Source organism: Protopterus annectens, chromosome 5.part0, assembly GCF_019279795.1.
Source record: "Protopterus annectens isolate FY-2018-M chromosome 5.part0, PAN1.0, whole genome shotgun sequence".
NCBI classification, from domain to species: Eukaryota; Metazoa; Chordata; order Ceratodontiformes; family Protopteridae; genus Protopterus; species Protopterus annectens.
The window spans coordinates 682,050,452-682,074,603 of record NC_056735.1 but is presented as its reverse complement, the minus strand read 5'-3'; the positions used below and the strand labels follow the sequence as shown (position 1 = coordinate 682,074,603).

At 39.4% G+C, this 24,152-nt stretch overlaps 1 protein-coding gene across 3 annotated transcripts in view; it reads right to left on the bottom strand.

The window, feature by feature from the left end:
* Window positions 1–24,152, bottom strand: part of GPM6B (glycoprotein M6B) — a 1,017,601-nt gene that overhangs the window by 23,827 nt on the left and 969,622 nt on the right. For all 3 annotated transcript variants that reach the window (XM_044072527.1, XM_044072528.1, XM_044072526.1), the window contains exon 4: window positions 18,799–18,964. In XM_044072527.1, the coding sequence (XP_043928462.1) occupies window positions 18,799–18,964 (166 nt within the window). The remainder of the gene's footprint in view (window positions 1–18,798; window positions 18,965–24,152) is intronic.

Here is a 24,152-nt window from a genome sequence, read left to right as displayed (position 1 = left end):
ATACAAAACCCTAACAATAGTTGCTATCTACATACCCCCAGGTGACAATGCACCCCTACTAGAAGAAATTCTTCACTGGTTGGCTAACAACATACCCAATAAAAGTATTATTCTTGGAGACGTTAATTTTAACTGTCTTGTTGTCTCCTTAAACTCCTCTGCCACCAGCATTTATCTCCATGGCTACACCCAGCTTACTTCTTCTCCTACTTTTCTCCACAAATCTATAAACTCTAGTTCCATCATCAACTTCTTGTCTCTCACCTAATCTCTATCAGCACCCTGAATCCCTCCCATACTCAATAAGTGATCACTCCCCCATATGAGTCCTGAGGGCCTCCCCTCACCTCCTCCGTCCTCACAAATGTAAAGAATACCGTAAGCTAACCAACTACAATCCAGAAACCCTTAACAACCATCCCACCTCAATTGACTGGTCCTTCCTCCTTTCACCTCTCCTTAGATGTAGCCATTCTTCAATTCAACACTATCTTCCTAAACATTTTTACTCTTCAGCCCCCACCAGAATAGTTAGAGTCAAATCTCGCTGATCACCTTGGCTCACCCAGTCAAACTTTTCTATTATCCACAACAGAGATTCTGCCTGGAAACTTTGGATAAAAACAAAATCACTCGCTCATTTCCATAAATGTAGGGAACTCAGTAACCTGGTGAAGAAAAACATAAACATGGACAAGAAAAACTTCTATCACAGCTCCCTATCCAGAGAATCTACAACCCCCCCCCAAAAAAAATTTGGAATTCTGTCAACCAAATTCTCCACCCTGGTAACCCTTCTACACCCAATCCCTGCCCTAATAACACTCCCCTAGAAACTGCTAACACCTTCAAAACTTACATCATTGACACCATTAGAACACTTATGTGATCTTCCAACCCAACAAATCACTCTCCTCCCACCACCTGCCTACCATAACACTGCCGTTTCTCACTAAACCCTATCTCCCACTTGCTATATTAAAAACCTTCTTCTCAAACTAGTATGTTCCCCATCTGCTGACAACCTGCCATCTCTCTTCCTCAAGGCTGCTGCCAGCTCCTTAGCATATCTAGTTTCCATCCTCATTAACCACTCAGTCTCTTAATCTACTGTCCCAACTCTTTGGAAGAAATTCCACACTATACCTATTCACAAAGGGGGAAACTCTGTTGAACTTTCTAACTATCACCCTATTGCCATACTCTCTCCCCTCTCCAAAATTCATGGGCACTGTGTGCATAAACAACTTATGTCCTGTCTCACTCAAGAAAACCTCATTATCCCTACCCAGCACTGTTTCCACCCCCATCACAGCACTACTACTGCTCATATCTCTTTTACTAACTTCATCTCCTTAGCCAGTGACAATAATAAGCTAGTGTGGTGCCTAATCCTAGATATCTCCAAAGCCTTTGACACTGTCTCCTACCCCATCCTACTGTCTAAACTTACCCAATTCAATCTCTCCCCTACAATGATCTCCTGGTTTGCAAGCTACCTCTCTAACAGATGGCAATCTGTCAGATGGCTCACTAGTCAATCACCATTTCTCTCTATAAAAATAGGTGTCCCACAAGGCTTTATTTTTGGCCCTCTTCTCTTTAATATTTTTACTAACCAGCTTCACACATCCTGTCCTCAGTCTTCCCTCATACAGTATGCTGATAACTCCACTATCATCTCCAGTGCTGACAATCCTACAGACCTGCACACCCTCACTCAAATCTCATTTAACCTTGCTGAATCTTGGCTTATGGGCAACCAACTGATACTGAACCCTAAAAAGACAAAACTCCTCTTTTTCCTACCAAATCTCTCAACCATCTTAAATCCTGTTTCTTTGTCTCTTCCCTTAATAATATTACTATTTCACCTGAATCTCACACAAAGCTCCTAGGAGTAATCATTGATGACCAATTTAAATTTGACCTCCATGTACACCATTGTATAAAGAACATCCACCAAAAACTTGGCCTACTCTAGAGAAACCAAAGGTCCCTTACTCTCAACTGCAGAATTTCACTTTCCCAGGCTTTTCTCCTATCTAATCTATTCTACTGCTCTCAAATCCTTACTAACCTACAGACATCTCTGCTATCTAAACTTGAAACCACATACAGCAAAGTTGCTAGATTTGCAGCAAACATGCCACCTACATCTCACCACTGTCATGCAATTCAGTCGGTTAGAACTTCCTAATCACCTCTTACTGACTCAACTACTTATCATCCACTCTATCCTAAAAGTACAGTTGTGTACACTTACCATAAATGTAGATGTTCGAGTGTATTCACTGTTGCAGGCATTACATTTGGGTAATCTGCTGGCAGGTTGCCCTCAGTCAGCCTGAATATCAAAGTCTTGGGTCCTGCGTTGGTTGCTGTCTCCTCTTCCATGACGTCAGGTCGTCAGGGGTATCAAACAGGCAGCCGATGCCATTTTCTTTAGTTTTTCTTGCCCCAGATGTCAGGTGCCCCCCAAAAGGAAAGAAAAGCTGTAGAATAAAGGGGGATGGCGGGTGGGTAACCTGGACTGCAACAATGAATACACTCGAATATCTACATTTATGGTAAGTGTACACAGCCATACTATATTCTTCGTGTTTCACTGTTGCAGTCATTACATTTGGGTAGAATCCCAAAGCTATGGATGGGAGGCTGGAACTAAATAGCATTAGGAATGGCTATAAGGCCCTGCAGAACTGCAGTGGCAAAGCCTGCCCTGGACTTAGAGAAGAGAGGCAAATGATAATACTTTGTAAAAGTATGACCAGAACTCCAAGTAGCAGCTTCTATAATGTTTTTGGTTGGCACCCCTCTGAGAAAAGCTGCTGATGTAGATGCAGCCCTGGTGGAATGTGACCTAATGACCTTGGGCATCGGTTTACCATGATGCAAATAGCAGAAATGAATGCAGTGGCTTATCCACTTTGAAATAGTCTGCTTTGAAATAGCCTTTCCCTCTGATCCTGCAGCAAATGCCAACAGTAGCTGCTCAGACTTTCTTAGAGATATGGTCTTGTTTAAGTAGAATCTTAGTTGTCTGTGTACGTCCAAGGAATGCAGAATCCACTCCCCCTTGTTCTGCGGATTTGGGTAAAAAGTTGGCAGGTGAATAGTTTGGTTAAGAGCCACACTGGATACCACCTTAGGCATAAAGGAAGGATTGGTCCTGAGAGATACCCTGTCTGGGTAAAATATAATAAAAGGCTCCACAGCCATGAGGGCCTGTAGTTCTGAAACCCTTCTTGTTGAAGTGATTGCCAGAAGTAAAGCTGTTTTCCAGGATAAAACCTTTATATCTGCAGTAGCAGCTAGTTCAAATGGAGGCAGGGTGAACTTTTCCAACACAAAATTGAGGTCCCATGCAGGAATTGGTGATCTTCTGGGAGGCCTTAAATTTTTGGCCCCTCTAAGATACTGTTTTAGCAAAGGATAAGAAAAGAACAGTGGCTCTGTGTTGTAATGAGCCGAGATGGCAGAGGCATGGAATTTTATTGATGAAAAAGATAGGCCCTTGTCAAGAATCTCAGTCAAGTATTGTAAAATCTGAGGAAAATTTGGCTTTGCTGTGTCAGTTCCTTGTGCTTGGTTCCAAGCACAGAATCTCTAACATTTATCAGCATAAGATTTTCTAGTACTAGACCTTCTGACTTCCAAAATGACATCTATCACAGATTTACTGAGAGGTGATGTTTGAATAACTACATGATCAGCCATGCTGCCAGGAGTTTGGAGCTGATTGTGCAGGATTTGATTGTTCTGCTGAGACAGTAGATGGAGTATTTGAGGCAAGTACCAAGGAGGGAGTTGAAACATATTCCTTAGGATTGGGTACCAGTGCTGGCGAAGCCAGTCCGGGGCAATAAGAATCATTTTTGGTTTTTCTTGTCTGACCTTTAGTAGGACCTTGGGAAGAAGAGGCAGAGGAGGAAAGGCGTAGACTGATAAGTTTTTCCAACTGAAGGATAGGGCATCTACTTTCCATGCTTGTCTGTGATAAGTCCTTGTGCAGAATTTGTCCAGTTGATAATTCTGGGGAGAGGCAAATAGATCTATGTCTGGGCTCCCCCATTTCTTTGTTATCATGCTGAAGACTTGTGGATCCATTTTCCACTCATGAGGGTCCATAAGGTTTCTGCTTAGGTCATCTGCCAGAGTATTTTGTTTTCCTGGCAGGAATTGAGCTAGAAGAAGTACTTGGTAAGTCAAGACTGTGCCCCACAATGCCACTGCTAGTCTGCAAAGGGGGTAGGAATGTGTGCCCCCCTGCTTGTTTATGTACCACATATCCGTGGTATTGTCCATCTTTAGCAGTAGTTGTCCTGGATGAAGTAAGTCCTTGAAGGTTGTCAAGGCATTCTGAACAGCTAACATCTCTTTCTGGTTGATATGCAGATGCATTTGTTTTGGGCTCCATATGCCCTGAATGCATCTCCCCACCAGGTGGGCCCCCCAAGCATAGTCTGATGCGTCTGTAGTTACGGTTTGGTTGGCAGTAGGTAGAGTGAAAGACCGTCCCATGTTCTGGTGACATGTCTCTGTCCACCAAAGAAACTCCTGTTGTAGGCAGGGAATGAGAGGAATCATTGTTTCCAGACTGTGACAATGTTGACTCCATAAACCTTTTAGGTACCACTGTAGTTTCCTCATATGCAGTCTTGCATATGGAATCAGTAGAATGCAGGTTGCCATGAACCCCAAAACCTGCAGAATTTGTCTTGCAGATAACTGGGTTTTTTTTGCCATCTGTTTGAAGTAAATAGTCAGTTGCCTTTGTTTGTCTGGCGTAAGGTAAGCCATTTGGGCAGTTGTATTCAAGCTTGCACCCTGGAATGTAATCTTTTGAGGGGTTACCAGTTGTAATTTCTTTTCATTTATTGTGTACCCTAGGCATGTTAGAATCCTTTTCACAAATGCCAGATGTTGAAGAAGAATGTCCTTGTTTTCTGCTTGAATAAGACAGTCGTCCAAGTAAGGATAAATCTGTATACTTCTTTGTCTGCAAAATGCAATTACAGGTGCCAGGCACTTTGTAAAGACCCTGGGTGCAGTAGATAAGCCAAAGGGCAGTGCAGAGAATTGGTAATGAATAAAACCAGCCTTGAAGCGGAGGTATCTTCTGCATGATTCCCTTACTGGGATATGCAGGTATGCCTCTTTTAAGTCTAGAGTTACTAGCTAAGCATTCTTGCCCAGCATGGGCAGAAGCTGCTCCAAAGTTAGCATTTTGAATTTTGGTATGTCCAAGAATGTCTTCAAAATTTATAAATCCAGTATTGGGCATCAGGCATTGTCTTTTCTGGGTACCAAGAACAGTCTTGAGTAAAACCCTTGTCCTTTTTCCTGTTCTGGTACTGGCTGAATAGCCCCCATATCCATGAGGGACGTAACTTGTTTATGTGCCTCTGCCCATTGATTTTGTGGCAGATCTGGCTAACCGTTTGGAATTGGCAAGGTATAGAAATGAAATCTGTATCCCTGGGATACTATGTTTAATACCCACATGTCCTGGGTTATTAACTGCCAATTTTGAGCATGAAGTGCTAGTTTTCCCCCTAAGGGGGCTGCCAAAAGATAAGTGCTTGGTGATGGCAGAGGGAAGTCATTGAGACTGTTTACTGTAGGGTTGTGCTTTATTTCCTCCAGATTTGGAGGTAGAGGCACCCCATTGCTTTGACCTGTAAGAATCCTGTGATTGGTATCTAGAGCCCTTTGAGCGCCTGGATTTACTCCGTGAAGCTCTGTCGGACACAGTAAAGGACCAGTTTTTTGTAGGCCAGTGTCTACTGAAGCTTGGTGGCTGCACTTGTAAAAAGTCTTTTACAGTTTGCATAGACTTAGCTTTGACTTCCATTTTCTTTAAAACCTCTTCTGCCTTATTACCAAACAGAGTATCATGCTCTAAAGGTGCATCCAACAATTTAGCTTTAACCTGATCAGGCAAATTTTGCTCCTTGAGCCAGGCATGCCTTCTAATCACAGATCCATTAACTGCGGCCATGCAGGAGGCCTCCAATGAATCAAAACCACATTGCAAAGTATACTTTCCAACCTGTTCTGCTGTATGCAATAATTCCTGTAATTCTTTATTTTCCACACATTTAGAAATCAACATCATTTTCTGTTTCAATAATATCATAACATACTGTTGATATTTAAGCATATGAAACTGGCAGTTTAAGGCCCTAATTGCTAAGGTTGCAGACATATAAACCTTCTTTCCCCATCTATCCAGCGCCCTGGAATCTCTATCAGAGGTGGTAGGATTCTTAGCTGTTGAAGCCTTTACACCTTTGGGACCCTGTGAGATAGTTTCAGGGTCAGCAGCAGGGATTTTGAATAAAGATTTGTGTGAGTCAGGAACCCTGTAATATCTGTCTGGCTTGCTAGGAGCCGGAGGTAAGGAATCTGGAGTCATGCTTGATTCCGAAAACACATCATCAACAATGTCTAATATAGGAGGTATGGCCAAAGGCCTATGCTGAGGGAGAAGAAGGAAATCCCTAAGCCTCGTTTTTGATTCTGAGAAATCTTGACTCTCCCAATGAAAATGTTCCCTCAAAGTATGCAAGGTTTCTCCAAAGGAATAATCTTCAGGAGGAGATGCAGATGGGATGGATTCCTTTGCATCTGAATCCTCATAGGGTGGTATAGAAAATTCCTGATCAGAAGAGGAATCAGAAGAAATAGAAACCTGATCTGAAGATTCATAACCAGTGTCTTGCCTAGGCCTCTTATTGGGGGGGGGGGGATGACCCCTATCAAGGTAATTAAGTCTTCAGCCATTTTGATCATCTGCTTTTTGGGCATAGAGGCCTGAGCACGTGGCTCATGCATCATTTTTTTTAGCCTTAGAAGTTGCTTTTGTCTTTGTTTTTGAAGCTGGTGTCGGTTTTATATAGAAATGCCGAGGCCTGAAGATACCCTCAATGACCCCTGATCAAGGTAATTAAGTCTTCAGCCATTTTGATCATCTGCTTTTTGGGCATAGAGGCCTGAGCACATGGCTCATGCATCATTTTTTTTAGCCTTAGAAGTTGCTTTTGTATTTGTTTTTGAAGCTGGTGTCGGTTTTATATAGAAATGCTGAGGCCTGAAGACACCCTCAATAGCTGGTGCCTGCTCAGCGGCTCCGGATCCATCCAAGGTTGAGACATCCGTGAGTACAATACTTTTAGAATCTCGCGGCATGCCAGACTCCACATGGGTCTCTGTAGAGGCCTGCAACTTGAAAGTAGCAGGTATCAGGGGCTGCGAAAGTGCCTCACTGAGTACCGGCGAACCAGCGACTGGCTTAGGGGAAGCTTCGTCGTCGGTTTTGGACCTCGACGATCTGTCTCTGTCCTTTTCTTTATGTTTTTTTGTGAACTCCGGTAGTCGGATTGCTATCCGACGACATTTCAGGGTAGTTAAATCTGTTTCCTAAATATTTTGAAGCAAAGATATACTGACGCTTAATAGTGCATTGGTTAAATCTAGCACAAAACCGACAGCAAGGCACGTTATGATCTGGGCCTAGGCAAGGAATACAGTACAAATGAAAATCCTTATGAGGTATTTGCTTCCCACAAGTAATACAATTATTAACTTTTACTGACATCGGTATGGAGCAAGAAAAAGTTTCCCCAACTGGGTACTTAGCTTTAATTGAAGACTTCGGTTCTGAAACTCGAATTCGAAAATTTCAGGAGTCGGCCGACCGGCACTTGTAAACTGCTTCTGCTTTGGGCACTGCACGGCAAGAAAGACTAAAGAAAATGGTGTCAGCTGCCTGTTTTATACCCCTGATGACCTGACGTCATGGAAGAGGAGACAGCAACCGACACAGGACCCAAGATTTTGATATTCAGGCCGACTGAGGGCACCCTGCCAGCAGATTACCCAAATGTAATGACTGCAACAGTGAAACACGAAGAACATCAAACCATTCTCCTGCCCCAGCATATCCTCTGCCATCTCCCTCTATAAACCATTATGCTCCCTTAGGAACTCAGACCAAGGACTCTTACAAGTTTACAAACCCAGAAAATCACTGGGACAAAACCTCTACAGCTATCTTCCAGCACTAGCATGTAATAAGCTTCCTATGTCCCTTAGAAACTTCACCCATGTACATGTTTTCAAGACAGCCCTCAAAACTTACCTAATCAGTGCCTGGAAATGTAACTGCAATCACCCCACTTAATTTATGACTTTTTCCTCCCTCACTTCTCACATCCATTCCTTGCTTTCCACCTCTTTCCTCTCCAACTTTCCACTATCTACTCTAATTCTCTGCTTAGTTCAACTTTTACTATCTACTTTTCCCCATATCCCCACCAACTCCTGCCCCATACTATTGATGCTATTGATACTAATTATCTCTCTCTCTCTCCCTTATCCCCTTCATTTTAAATCCTCCCTCACACTGTGTTTTGTTTACCTCACATCTAAGAATCCAACACTTCACCCTCAACATGTCTCTTCTCTCATATCTCACCTTGTTCTTACTAACAGCCTCTTTACTCACTTCTAATTTCTTCAGCCCCACTTGCAGAGGTCTTTAACTATGCTCTAAACTGTTCTCCTGTTTAAACAATTGCTAATTCTTCTTACATTAATTATTTAACTTACATTATTTCTCAAAGCAGTACTGTGCATTTATCATTTGTAAAATTTAAAATTGAAAACTATTATATGTATAATTTTTGTTCTTTGGAGCTTTTCTCCCTGGACCTCTGCTGTAAAAGAGCACAAGTTTAGATGGACTAACCCAGTTTACAAATGTCAAGTAAATAAATAAATAAATAAATACATTTTAATCTGAAGCCCTGCAAATGACAGACAGATTACGGAGTGTCTGCTTGTGTGGTCTTTTTTTCATCTTTTTTTTTTCCTCATTAAACAGTTGTTAATGTACAACATTACCTCTAGTACTGAGTCACCACTAATGTTTAGTTGCTGTTATTCACTTGATAGATCTGAGGTGTCAGACTGTTGTTTTAGAAGGAGGAATGCAAAGCCATCCAGTGCCATTTTGTTATCTAGAAGTATGTAAAACAGTATTTGGTGAACTCAGACCTTCTTCTTGTCCTTACCTCCACTACTGCCGTATGTCTTTTACCTTTTCCTCATATAGGCCTGTTTGTTCTTTTAACATCAAGAACTCCTGCTATTTCCCATAAGCAGGTCAGTCCTCCCTCTTCAGAGAAGATAGTCCTTACAGGAATTTCAATACATACCACAGCACCTAGGAGTGACAGCTGAGAAAGGGTGACATCGTACTGTGATGAGGTAAAACATTTTTCTATAAAGGGGCACTGGACTTAGAATGGAAAAAGAAATATTCGTAACTAGAAGGCAAAACATGTAATGTTGCCTCATGTACGACACATCGTGTTCTACGTGTGTACCCTAGATGCTAGTCTCACCATGGTGACAAAGTTTAGTAGCCAGAATAACACTGTAAAAGTACCATCCAGTCTCCAGTACACAATGTCTCAGCTGAGATGAAAACTCACATCCTGCCCAAAAGAAGGACAGCTGGCATCCACCTCTCAATCCAAACCCCAACTCATCCAGTACCTAGACTGGTATTCAAACCTAGTTTGCCTTGGTCTCAGTAACGGCTTCATCCCTCTGTGCCATGGAACTAGTGACTTGTAGACATTTTTACTGTAAAGTGTCAGTTATGTGAGTTATCTATTTTCGATTTAGTGTCTCAGTGGTAAACTTTGCAGTTGCTGTAAACCTGTTTACCCTATTTTATCCTACACCAGGGCTTTATCCACAGTGTTGTCTACAAAGGCCTATTTTGGATTCAGGACTTTGTGTGTATTTTATCTGTCATAGACAGTACAAATTGCACTGAAACCCAGATGGAATATAAGACAACTTCATCACTGTCTACAGTACCCTTCCTCAGTCAGATTGACAAAGCAAAATTTCTAAAATGCCTTCATTATGATTTCTGCAATTGTAATGACCAGTTATTCTGAGGACTGTCCTAGAGATAACATAATATAGGTAGGCTGAATTAAAGAGAGTAAGACTGAATAATTAGCTTTTTGACCCTAAAAAGGGGTGGAAAAAAGATTCACGTCTACAGGTTTTGAAACATTTTTTTTAGATTAGATAATTATATATTTTTTTTGTAATTAAAGAAGGTAAAAATAAATTGTACTGAAATTGAGGGTGAGATCCAATAATTATACTTCTGAAGCTAAGCAGGGTGAGATTTAAGGAATTAGGTACCATATAACTCATTAAACAGCATTCCAAGACACAACACTGAGCAGATCAACTTAGAATTTTAAGTGTATTTAGGAATGCTGACAGAGAGCTTACTTAAACTTTTAATTACAGCACTAAGTGGTTTAGTAAAAATAGAGAACTGACTGTTAATAAACTTTTATTAGTATTATATGATATGGTCCCTTTAGCAGATGCTTAGTTGCAATTTCAGCAATAAAAAATAAAAACTTTACTTTACCATATATTAACATGATGACTGATAGCCTTATTATTATTAGGATAGTACAACCATGCCATAGGAGGGTTTACTTCATATTACTGAAAGGGCGAGGATTCAGAAAGGTTATCACCAGCAGTAATCAATTTTTACATCTGTCAGTAGCTGTTTCTAACATAACCTTACTGCAGTGCTTACCATCAAATAAATGCGGTATCACTGTGGGCTGTCTCTCTGGTCTTCAGCAAATGTGAATGATGTATTCTGGTGGAAAGGAATATGATAATTAGCAATTTTTTCTACCCCCCCCCCCCCAGAAATGTCTGTGTTATGTGACTTATGCAGCTGAGTGATTCATAGAACTGCTGGTATGGTATTCATAGAACTGCTTGATATGCTGTGAGTGTATGTTTGGATGAGTGTATTTCTGTTGGGAATAATTGATTGAGGTGCCTGTGCAAATAGAATGCATGAAACTCCATCAGTAATTACTGCAAGGGCATCAGAAAAATATGTTTTAGTGCTTGTGATAATCACCAAGTAATTCAGAGACATGTAAATTAGCTCATAATGAGGTCTTCCTCATTCAGGCTAATGTTTCTCTGAATTGCTGTTTTTTTTTTAATTACAATATCAAGTTCTTTTTGCTAAGGCCTTAGCACTGGCGGCTGGCCTGTCTTTGAATCCTGGCCATTATCCGTTTAAATAATATGATGAGCTTCCCAAAGTAACACTACTCCAAACTGTTAAAACTGGCAATATTACTAGCATTCAGAAAGGAATATGTGCAAACTCTTCATGCTGTGCAAGGAAGACAATCTTTTCTGCATTCACCACCATTATTACATACTAACTCTGAGATCACATTGGTCTTGGAGTTACAATGTAAAAGTGAAAGAAAACTGCTTTAGCACAAACAAAAAGGAGCCACTGTTATCGAAGGTGGTGACTTAAACTTACTATGTTACATTTTATTCAAGCATCTCCCTTTTGTTTGTGCTAAAGCAATTTTCTTTTATGTGTTTGGTGGATTTTGCTGCTATTCAGAATTTAGTGTCTCATTTGTGTTACTTATGCAATGTAAAAAATAGGTGATAATACAGGGGGCATGATGACTTGTCCTCTACAGACACATAGGATGTGAACTACAGTTTGACTGAGTGCCATGTTAGCTTGAGAAGTTAGGTTTTGTCTTATGAGACTGGGTAGGTTGAGTATTATAAAGATGAAGAGTTCACTAAGAGATATAAATATTATATTGTTACAGAGGAAATTTTTAGCAATAGGGAACCAGCAATAAATCTGCAAACATATATTACCATATGTCAAAGAGCAACAACATATCAGGTAGTCTATAGAAATGTCACTAAGTTATGCTATGGATGGACCCCTCTGTTTCACTCACAAGCAGGAACAAAGAAAACTACAAGCAAAGTACTTATAGTGTAGGAAATGCCTCAATAAAAAGAACGAGATTAAATGTCACAAATTTACTGTATATAGTTCTTAGCAACTCAAGATATTCACAATATTCACTTTTGTTCTCCACTAATAAAATCTGAAAAAAATAACACCAGACACAGACACCTTTCTCTGAATCAAAGCGCATCAGCGTGCATATAATGTTGTATAATCTGTTATGCATGCTGTCCCACAAACATACCACACTGTCAAAGAAAACATTTATTCAGCATAGAGATAGTAAGACTTCCCAATTAATTAGTCTTATCATCTACGTTTCACTTCCAGAAAATGATGTTTATTAATATTCCAATATTTCAGTTTCATCACAGATGAACCACACATAGGAATGCAAGGAAACGGCATGTGAGTAGTATTATTTCATAATCTTTTTATTATGGGGGGGGGGGTGACATATAAAAAATGTCTAATCACTCATCAATAGTCACTTTGTCCTATTCATTAACACATGTAAGTAGACCCTACCCCTGCACTCAAAAAGTGTAAGGCAGAAAAACACACATATAATCACACAGTCACTTGCACACAGGGATGTCAGATTTCTTCCCTGGTACCTATAGTTCTGCATTAAAGACAAGTAGACAAGTAGCTCCATGTTTGGCAACTTATGATTGGCCCGTATGCTGGTATACGAGACAATCAAAAAAATCGCAAAACGGAGCTACTTCTGTTCAATGCGGAACATCAGGTAGTTTCACATTAAACAGAAGTATCTCTGTTTTGCGATTTTTTTGATTGGCTCATATACTGACATACGGGCCAATCAAAAAAAGCAAACCGGAGTCTGTTTCGCCGGGATTTTTTCTGGCAGTGCAGGACTCTGGATCGGGCTGCTGATCCCGGGACAGTCCCTCTCAAATAGGGACGTCTGGCAACCCTGCTTGCACACCACACACAAACTATATTGGCAATTTGAGTGACTGTCAGTTGTCAGTTCACCTTTGACATGTCTTTAGAATGTGAGAAAATATGAAACACCCAGAAAAAAACATTGACATGGGTGGTGGTGGTGGGGCCCAAAGGCTCTGCAAAGAAAGAAACACAGTGGGGAAACAAACTAGAAAAAACAAGTGCTGTGAGGCAGCCAAACCTCTGTGCCACTGTCTCTCCCCATTTCAAGAACATCCTATGCATAAATATTCTTTTGTTACAGATGCACAGTCATGGAAGCCTAACTGAGAGTCAGGTGTCAGCTGCATTTTATGACTAATGCCTTGTGTGAGCATTGTTCAGTTTCTGGAACATTACAGCACATGACTAATACTGCAAGCTAGTAGCAGTCATTTAATCCCTAAAATACTTAGCCATCTTGCTGGGAGGTTTGTCCCAAATTAATAACCGATGACAAACTAATGGACTGAAACTAAATGCCCAAAAAATATATTATTGTACCCTTTGGGAAGTCATCTACCCAAGGGAACTACCACATTGCCAATATGCCCCTAAGAGATGACCCAGCTGTTCGGGATTTGGGAACTTATACTGAACGTGACCAAACTTTTGACCAACAACATGTATACATTGTTCTAAGAAAGTCCTTCTGTATTGTACAGCTTATAAACAATGGGTTGTGTCTAGATCTAGGGATGTCATTGTCACTTTTTACTCAGACCTCATTAGGCCAGTTATTGAGTATAATGCCCCCTTAGGCATGTATCTGTCCAGACACATGCAATAACTGGAACACCCACATAGATATCTTACTAAACGGGTACAAGGAATAAACATACATTTTGTTTTATTCACCACTAAAATAAGTAGAAAGAAAATTGCTTATTTTGGATAAGGTAAGCAATTGTAAAGTTCAATCTGGAAAACTTAAGGGAATACTTTTTCTATCTCCTACTCTTCCCATTTAATGAAGACTCTATGGAGACTTTTTAAGAGGGACTGTGCTCTAGTGAAGGCAGGTTTAAATTATCTGCTATACGTAATTTTCTGTAGGTCCCAAAAGAGAGGTTATGCAGAGAGTTTGATTCTGGCATCGTATCAGAAAGTTAAGCAATGTAATGGGCCCTAATAGAGTTTTTTTAAACAAAGTTCCAAGGGAAGATAGCACAGATCTGTACATTGTCACAGAGTTTGTCCCATATATAGATAAAATGAAGACATTTTCAAATATTGGCCAATACTTAAAACAGATTTTGCATCCAAAACTAACAAATTAAAGAAGCACTGAAAGTTTGGCTGCTATTTTAGTTTTCCCCCAACTGAGAAATACAAAGATAGTGATTACTAAAGAAACCTTTTCTTGTCATTTATGTTCCATTTCTAGTTTCTTGTTTAGATCTGGGCTTTATTTAAAAGAGTGGTGCTCATGGTAATCCCCCAAAATGGTATGTGTGTGGGGGGGGGGGGGGGCGACATTATGACCACTGCAATTACAGATTTTGGGACACTTTACCGATATAAAGCATAATCAAAACTGAAGTCCAATCGCAAAACATTTTTGTGAATTCCATGAAAGTAATCACGAGATCTTACAATTTGTAGTTATGCATCATTTATGATGCGGCTTTTGTAAAAGTAAAAGGATTTTAAAGTGAAAACAAAAAGAGACAAGGTTCATTGTTAAATATACTATATATTAAAACAAATGGTATAAACAATTAATTATCATGGAAATCATTTTTATTGTTTCTCTTGGGTGCTGGCCAGCCATTGGGTGATGGTCTATCAAGTGCTTTAAATGTAATTTTAAAAAACAGACTACTGGCTGTGCACTTTAATGTCTTGTTTATAAAAGTTCACAAGACTTTGTGTTTACATTTTTTGAAGGCTGGTTCCAAAGTACCAAGTTTCATAAAAAAATAGAAGTTTCATTGTTCTTTATTTCCATGTGTGTTAATATTTATTCAATTGAATAATGGAGTGGTAGTTCAGAAACTCTATCACAACTGTTTGCCATGACCTTCATGTGAAGCCAAGCTATCTCATGTCCATTGTCCTCTATGTTTCTAGGTATACAGAAATATCTCCTTCAGCACAGATGTCATGCGTTAACTGCATTTCTACCTTCTGTCTTGCTGCCACTCTTTTGATATGGGCTCACATTTGTCCTCTCCACGTGTTAAGGAACTTTTGTTTCCTCCTATTATTTGATGCCTTATACAAGATTTGTGTTCTTTTCAATGCCTCATGACTTACCTTCTCTTAGTCCTCAGTATTTCTTCTCTTCCCTTCATTTTCTTCTCTGCCTGAAATATCCAAAGAGATTTTTCTCACCCTTCTTAACTTCTTAGCTGTCCTTCAGCTGCAGTAAGAACTTTGTCACCTGCAAATTCCTTTGCATATCTTGACATGTAACAATGTAACATACTTATTCCCAATACCCATATTCCTATATATCTTTTGGTCTTTCCAGCTGCTTCTCCATTTGTTGCGTACTTCGCTGATCTTTCTGACTTTCTTTTTTTGAGATCTCGCTTGTAACTCACTCTTTTTCTTGGCCTCAGGTCTTACAGTTCCCTTTAAGGTAATCTTTTTGCCCTTCCAAAGCCAGCTCTACTGATTATGCCACTTCCTTTTCTGAGGCCCTTTTCTCCTTGTATTTCCACTCAACATGAACGCCTTTTAACCTTTCACTTTGTTGTACTTTTCCCAGGTTCTAAGTCCTCATGGTGTGGTAGATTTAGTAACTACTTGTGTTCAGTTGCTCTTCTCTACAGCACAACAACAGTAATTGTTGATTTACGCTGGTAACAGTGGCATATATCATTATTCCACCAATATGGTTAAGTTTCAGACTGAGATAATTTCTGTCTTCTTTTTGTTTTCCTGTTGTAAGTGATTACTCTGCAGCACTCTTTGCTTGCTCTTCTTGTTTATGCATTATTCTTAGACTATATTTTCATTTCTGGGCAAAACCTGGAACCAAATAAGATTCTTAGATAAACTTTTTGCCTGTGTGCATAGAGCACTGTCCCTCATGCACAGTGCAGCCAGTACATTTCCCACCTGGGGTTGCTACCACTCTTCCAGCATGTCCCACTTCCGGTGTTTAGTAATCCATGTTTCTCTCAGGGCCACAATGGACTCTGTTAATGCAAATAGCACTTGGACACTCTTATAAAATAACAACCCAAAAGCAAAAGATATTCTAATATAGGCCATTACATGCACAGTAAATGCAAGGTATAATGTAATTAAAAACTCCAAATATAGCAATGCTTTGATGTTGCATAACATGTTTCATTAAGTAATGTCTTATCACTATAACATTCTGCCACAGGAATCTGTCAGCATCTCTCTTTGTTTCCAGTAATTAATGGACAGCTAACACCGGGGAAAGAACAACTGCTGCAGTGACAGCTTTTAGATGTGCACTGATCACTCATCTCTATTATTTTGTTTCATACAGGGATTCAGCAGCAGGTTGGTTATTTAAAGGCGCCTGGGTGTAGAGGTGGGTGACTCGACTGTGAGTTGTTGGTTATGACATCATCTTCCCTGCACTCTGGTATAACAGCCACGAATACATGCTGTTTTGCCATTGCAGAATGTTGAAGGAAATGACTAGATAGCAGTGCAAGTTTTAGTTTTTTAAGTTACGAACATTTCTTAATTCTTCTGTGTGGAATTATTTTTGGCAAAAACACAGTCATTTTGTATATATTTTGCAATATGAAGGCTCTGAGACTGCATGGAACAGACTCAGGAGGTCCTTTGTTATAATATCTTAGCCCCCATGTTCTTTTCACTCATTAACTTCATGTTTCCTGTCTTCGTCACTACTTAGTTGATGCACTTTCACTTGGGGGGTGGGGTGGGATTGTCATGCAGTATCATACAGAATCTGTACTGAAGATTAGAATGAGAACATTATATTACATTTATATCCCATTGGCCTTCAAGTATGCATTTATATCCCTGCATTAATCACACCCTCATACTTTTTTGGAAGCCCTGCAACTCTCAAAAATAACACACAATTCTGCCAAAGGCTTGCTATAAGATTAAAGAGCCATCAGAACATTCCTAGAAATATACACTCCTCAGGGACCTCTAACTATCTTCACAACAATATAGTCTTATTGCATATACAAATACTCATACACATTGCACAGTGGCCTTCCTATACACAGACAGTCCTCAATTTCTACATATGTTACTTACAAATACTTTTTAGCAGAAGTGGTGAGGTCAACATTACACTGCCTCAAGGGAAATCACTATCTGCACAATGACCTATCCCATGGAATCAAGCCACAAAAAGACGAGTACAGCAAAATGTAACATTTGTTCAGGGGATTTCCTCCTCAAAGAATGAGACAATCATTGTGAAATGCAGTGATGCTTAATATGGCTATTACTTGTAGTTGATATTGTAGTTGACATTCTGTATGATGCACCTATAATATTCAACACTGAAAATGTCATCTATTAGTGCCTGTACATCTGTGGGCCAATTACAAGACATCAGCTATTTCTACGTGATTTCTTCTTTTAGAGCAATCTGTTCACACCATTAATGTGCAAAGCAATATCTTTCAGCTTTTCCTGGTTAGGGGTTACCACAGCAGATCACAGGTCTGCAGATTGATTGGCAGTGGTGTTTTTATGGTGTCGAGTTGCCAGCCCGGAGCCCAACTTTCACAGAAGGCACACACATACACACGCACCAACCTGCATGTCTTTAAAACTCACTCAATCACAGGCAGGACATGCAAACTCTGCACAGAAGGTGCTCTAGCAAGAATCAAACCTCTTGCTATGAGGCAATAATGCTAACAGGTGCACCACCACAGCCACTCACAATTCCAATATGTATTTCCTCTCCAGCTGTGTTTCATTTGCCACTTGCCTCAGAATCTTTATATTTATCAACTCTTTTTTTAAGGAAGTCAGCTGAGCAGTGCGATAATCTTGTATATGCAGTACATCACCTACCAAATGCTTAGGAAGCAGGGATTCAAAGTCTGTTAGAACTTCGTTAGTATTTTGTAAGCCAGGAAAAAGGTAACAGAATGGGAAGAAGCCAAGAAGACAGTTTAGGTATAGGGGAATCCTATGTGAAAGAACTGCATTGATTGAGTTTGTAGTTAAATCTAGAACAGAACCTGCTGTTAAAAAGGGATAATTAGTAGGGCATATTGAACAATGGAAGGACATATGTCTGGATCCCAAGTATACAACAAAGTCTAGAAGAGTTAAGATATTTGCTTGGAAATATTTGCATAGGTACTTTTATACCCTAACCATACTCCAAAGAAGTTTTCCTCAGGTAAACAGCAAATGTTGGAGGTATGATGGAGAAAAATGGTACTCCTGGGAGGATATGTTTTCAGAGTGTAATGAGTTGGCAGATTTTAAAATTTCCTTAAATAGTACTCTGTTAGGAATAATAAGTGTAATAACTAAGGAAATTCATTCTTGAACTGGGATAAAGGATCTGAACTGCCTAGGCATAGTAAGGCCTTATTAAGTTTAATTGTGGCAACTGCCAAAAGAGCAATTACTAGAAAATGGAAACCAAAATCTAAACCTACTGCACTTTGCCAATTTTTGAAAGACTGAGGATCTTCAAAATAATTCTCCCAGCTGCTGATTTTGAATTATCAAGCAAACAATTCTAAAGAAACAAACTCTTCAATAATTAAAGTTCAAAGTTCTAGAATGCAGACTGCTTCCTCCAGGTCAAATAATGAAATGGTCTTATATGCTGGCTCTGGTAATTAAAATCTATAAAAAATAAATATATGCACAACTTAACATAGTGTATGTCTTTGAACAACAGTGGCTAGATTGATATATTTGTTATGAAATTATTCCCCTCTGTACTCCTCTATGAAAAACAATGGAAAATACAGTTAAAAGAGACAACCATGACAAATATAATGGTAAAACAAGGTCACACAAAGTACCATATTGTCGAATATCTACGCAGATTTCTGGAGCTGTGAGATTTGATGGTGGAGACTTAATGGTGTCACAAGTTGACCATATGTTGTAAAACATGAAGACAGGTACTGCAGAGAAGCCAAATACCCCCAGCCAGGCAACTCCAAGCACGTAGGTCAGAAAAACAAACTAAGCAGAAAGAGAAGAAAAACAGTTATGTTACACTCATAATATTATGTAAAACCACAGATCAAGCCAAGTCATTGACCTCTTATAACAACCAGGATCTTGTTCAGAAAAGAGAGAGATTAGTGACTGCTACATATTTATTTTACCAATATAAATCTAATTTAGAAATGTCAGTCATATGGCTAATTCTCAGAATCTGCTACTGAAATGCAGACTTCAGAATGCTGAAAACTTAACTCACACTCTGCATGCAGTGTTATGACAAGGAGCACTAAATCAACAATTTCTATTCCTAGATAAGTTCAGGGACAGGTCTTAGCAGCAGGAAGGCTCCTTACACTTATTACATTGAGTTAAAATGATAGGTTCAGGGCAGGCATGCCTCTGAGACAGGCAGAGAAATAACAGTCACACTGCTGATGTTACACTTAATTAGTGATACATATAATTCCAAAGTGACAAGTAAGTCATTAAATGTAAATAGTTGCCTTAAAGCAAATTTATATTCTTCTCATTTGACTTTGCAATGTCCAGAGGCTACCATAACAAGCTTGAGTCTATGTATTCTTGGTTCTGTTTATTCAAGTTTTTTTTTAATTCATAAAATGCATTTGAATAATGCCTTACCTCTACTTTCATTTTTTTTTCTTCTGCAGGATAGCAAAGCATTGAAGGAAGCAGTCTAGAAGATATGCTTATTTATACTTTAAAACCTGGGGCACTGGAAAGCTCAGTGGCTTAAACCTCAGCTCATCTGTGTCCTCATTTCTTTACACTGGGTCTGCTATATTGATACTATATATATATATATTTATATATATATATATATATATATATATATATATATACATATATACTTAAGTAAAGGTTAAACATTTATATGCTGCTACAAAAAGCTGTCCCAGCTTTGTCCTTCACTTGCCAGACTGATTAATGGCAAAAATAAAGGACACCCCTATTTACAGTGTGTAGAAAGCCAGGGTATGGGGAGGGGCATTTAATATAGCAGGGATGGTGGGAATCACAATGGGGGATAGGAATGAGAATCATCTGCACCTAGCATGTATTTGATAACATAATGGTTGCCGCATGGGAACTCTGGTATCCCAGGGTTCAGGAATGTTGGTGAAATGTACCTTGCTTTTGAAGAGCATCTACTTATTTCTATACTCTGTGTGAGGCAACTTACTATTGGATGATCTGAGAGTCTGAACAATAAAACAATGACGGCTGCAATGAGTATTGGTAAGTCTGTGCTGAGTTTCTTACCGATTTTGTAAACCTAATTTTTCAGAGAACAGCAAGGTATCACTTAAAACACCCCAATACACAGACACATACACACACACGCACACACACACACACACACACACACACACACACACACACACATATATATATATATATATATATATACACACACACACACATACACACACACACACACACACACACACACACACACACACACACACACATATATATATATATATATATATATATATATATGCACACACACACACACACACACACACACACACACACACACACACACACACACACACACACACACACACACACACACACACACATTTTTACAGAGAACAGTTTAATCTCAATTAATTTAAGTCAGTACCCTGTAACAAGAATGAAGCATTTGCCCATATATTACATTAACTCTCTTCTTGCTTGCTAAGATACTCGAGTGTCTTTTCACACTGTTAATCCTTTGTACTGAAACATTTTTTATATTTCAGGGGTAATATACCTATGGTCCACAATGCCTTGAAATAGAATGGTTGGATATAGCTACATATACAAATAGCCATGAACAATAATGTGTAAGATGCCAGAAGTCCCATCTTCAGCAAGGGTTGCTAGTCCATTCTTTCTCCCTCTTTTTTTGTGCTCCTCCAGGAACTTGCCTAATGAGTCTCCTAACTTTACTCAGTTGGCTCATAAGTTCCAATGGAATGGGATCCTGGCATTCCCGGGCTAGGCAGGAGCTCAATGGGCTAATCATTCTTGCCTGGGAATTCCAAACAGGGTGATAGGGAGTGCATTAGCAACAAAAATGGGCACTGGCAGACAGATCAGTGCATATTTTATCCATAGCATTTATATTTGTGACTGACACTACCAACAAAGAGAGCCTCGCTGTTATCACTGACTATAGCAACCTGATAAAACTTACAGAGGTGAACCAAATTGCGATGGTGTCACAGAGTGATGGTACAGTGCAGCACACTTCTTACATATAAGCAGGTTTCAGCTACAAGACAGCAAATTGTAGTACTCCAGGCTGAGCAAGGAAGGCTACACTAGATGATTGTGAATAACTAAGATCCACTAATGGCCTATCCAAAATATTACAGTGCCTCACAAAAAGGGAAACTTTGCATCACAGTGTGCTCAAGAAGGTTGTCTGCTCCAATGGAGTAGAGGGATAAAGCCCTGACTATAAACCAGATGACATGGGTTTGATTAGGGGCTTGGGCAGCTTATGGAGTTACAGGAACAGATGGTTGTGCCTGTCCTGGGTGGAAACACTATCATAGATGATGATCCCAAAGGGGAGATGTGGTCCAAAGAGGGGAGTTGCCTTAGACATAGTGAACAAGCACTAGGGGCAGGGAATGGGAAGTGGGTAGGGAATATAAAAGAAAAATAAATAGCACCCAGATGGAAGCACAGACAGCCAAGCCCCAGGAAGCCTGTAGTATTCCACAACTGGCCCCAGCAATACCAGAGTAAGTCGGGGTGGTAGGAGGATGGCTGGTATAACCGGGGTAAGTGTGGGACACTGGGAGGTGGGCAGGTAGGATAAAGTCCATGGGGAACAAAAATAAAAGTCAAAGATAATAACATAGAGACATAATCCACTGGTTTAAAAAAAAAAAATCTTTCACATTAATTTCTGTTCTGCACAGAATAGTTTTCTCTGTACCACTGTACCTGATGACTATCATAACTCTCCCTTTCTATCTAGCCCAAGCACCCCCATCCTGGGTATCTTCCAGGGAGGGTAACAGCCTACCTAGTGGGCCATTATCAGAGCAGCCCTGGAGATGATATGCGGCCTTGCAGGCATCCCAGCAATAAGGGATTTTATGTTCCCAACCCTATTCTTTATGGCTGATATAACTACTCAAATCACCTATGGGTTGTTCTATGCCCTTCCTCTACATATGTGCCCTCCCCAAAACATGTCTATAATAGCTACCATCACTGGGTTACAATCATCAAACCTGTATTCCCTCGGTCCTTTGTCAACCCTGTTGTGTACGCCTTTACTTGCAGAGCAGCAATTAGCCAACCAGAAGCCACTATCTGTCTCCCCTGTTTGGGAAAGCTGGAGTATGCCATGCTCACCTACTCTCAGAGTATACCATGCTCACCTACTCTTTGAGTATACCATACTCACCTACTCTCAGAGTATACCATGCTCACCTACTCTTGGAGTATACCATACTCACCTACTCTCAGAGTATACCATGCTCACCTACTCTCAGAGTATACCATGCTCACCTACTCTTGGAGTATACCATACTCAACTACTCTCAGAGTATACCATGCTCACCTACTCTGAGAGTATACCATGCTCACCTACTCTTGGAGTATACCATACTCACCTACTCTGAGTATATCATACTCACCTTCTCTAGGAGTATAGTATACTCACCTAGTCTCTCTTGCCCAGCACTTCCAGCACCCAAGCTATTATTCAAATGTGGGTTCTCTGCATTAGAGTGAGCTCCTCATTACTCTGAGCCACACAGCTGGGCATATGCAAAGTATATTTCGCATGAGTATTTACAGCACAAAGCAAAGATAATACTAGATATTGGTACAGTACAAAAAGAAAAGCCATATAAAGACTGCTATAAGCTGTCACTCATAAACAATCCATGGCAAAAGAAAAATATTGAGAATCCACAGGATCAAAACAAACCAGTAAGTGTTATACATATCAAAAATATAACATAAAATGTATACACAATTACTTATCTCCATCTGTAATCTCTAAATAAACCTTTCAAGATGTCTTCATCTTTCTAAACTTCACTTATCTGTATTATGAAGTTCACCAAAGTAAAAGCCAAAAGGAAACCTTTTATTCAACATTCAGCCTTGTTATGTAAATATCACCCACCCTAGAGTAGATCCCCATTTTAACATTAACTAGCCATGTAACATGGCTAGGCCTAATTAAAGCTTTTCCTAACTTCTCTTTTCTTATAAAAGGAAATTCTCAGTATCCCAGGCTTTCATAAACGCACATTATAGTTTATATTTCTCTCTTTTAAATTACGGTTTCTGGTAATATCCACCATATAACTATCTTCAGAAGCTATCCAACATATCAACCGAGATTCAAAAGGTCTAAAACAGCAAATATATGTGCAGCTAGTATTGTAAATAAATTTAATATGCTTGAGAAGTAAATGCAAAAAGAATAAGCACACCCACTACACAACAAAATCCTTTGCAGAGGACAAAGAAAATTGCAGAAACAATACCAAAAATACTGCAAAGGCGAGGCTCCAGGTTCCAAAAATAAGTGAAAGAATCCACTGAATACAAATATCTTGAGCAGCCCAACTTTAATGAACACACAACCGCTTTCGCATATAGCTTCATCAGGTGTATGCATATGCTAAAAGACCACACCTTATATACTTAGCATCAATATCACATGACATCAATTAAATCTTAAAAGCATCTAAATTTAAAAATATATACATGTAAAAATCAACCTAAACATATTTCCTAATGAAAATATAAAAAATATAAAAAATAAAAATAAAAAAGAACAATATTATATACAGACATTCATCTACGTAAATTCCTTTTACACAAAAGTGGTTTAATAGGGACACAGTCATTAAGGCCATGTCCAAAGTTGGCTCTAAGTCTCACTATCCACCGTGCTTCTAGTTGTTCTGTCTTAGATCTAACGTTCCCACCTCTAATATTTAAAAAAGTCCTACCTACTACTACAAATTTAAAAGTATGCTGTTTGTTAGTACTTGTAACATGTCTCGCAAGAGCATTAATATTACTTCCTTTCTAATTGCACTATCTGCAATAAATTCTATATAGGCAAAACTGACTGCACTTTGAGGGAAAGAATAAGGGAGCATTTATATCATATAAAGAAAGGATGTATTTTTGGTAATGCTTGAGA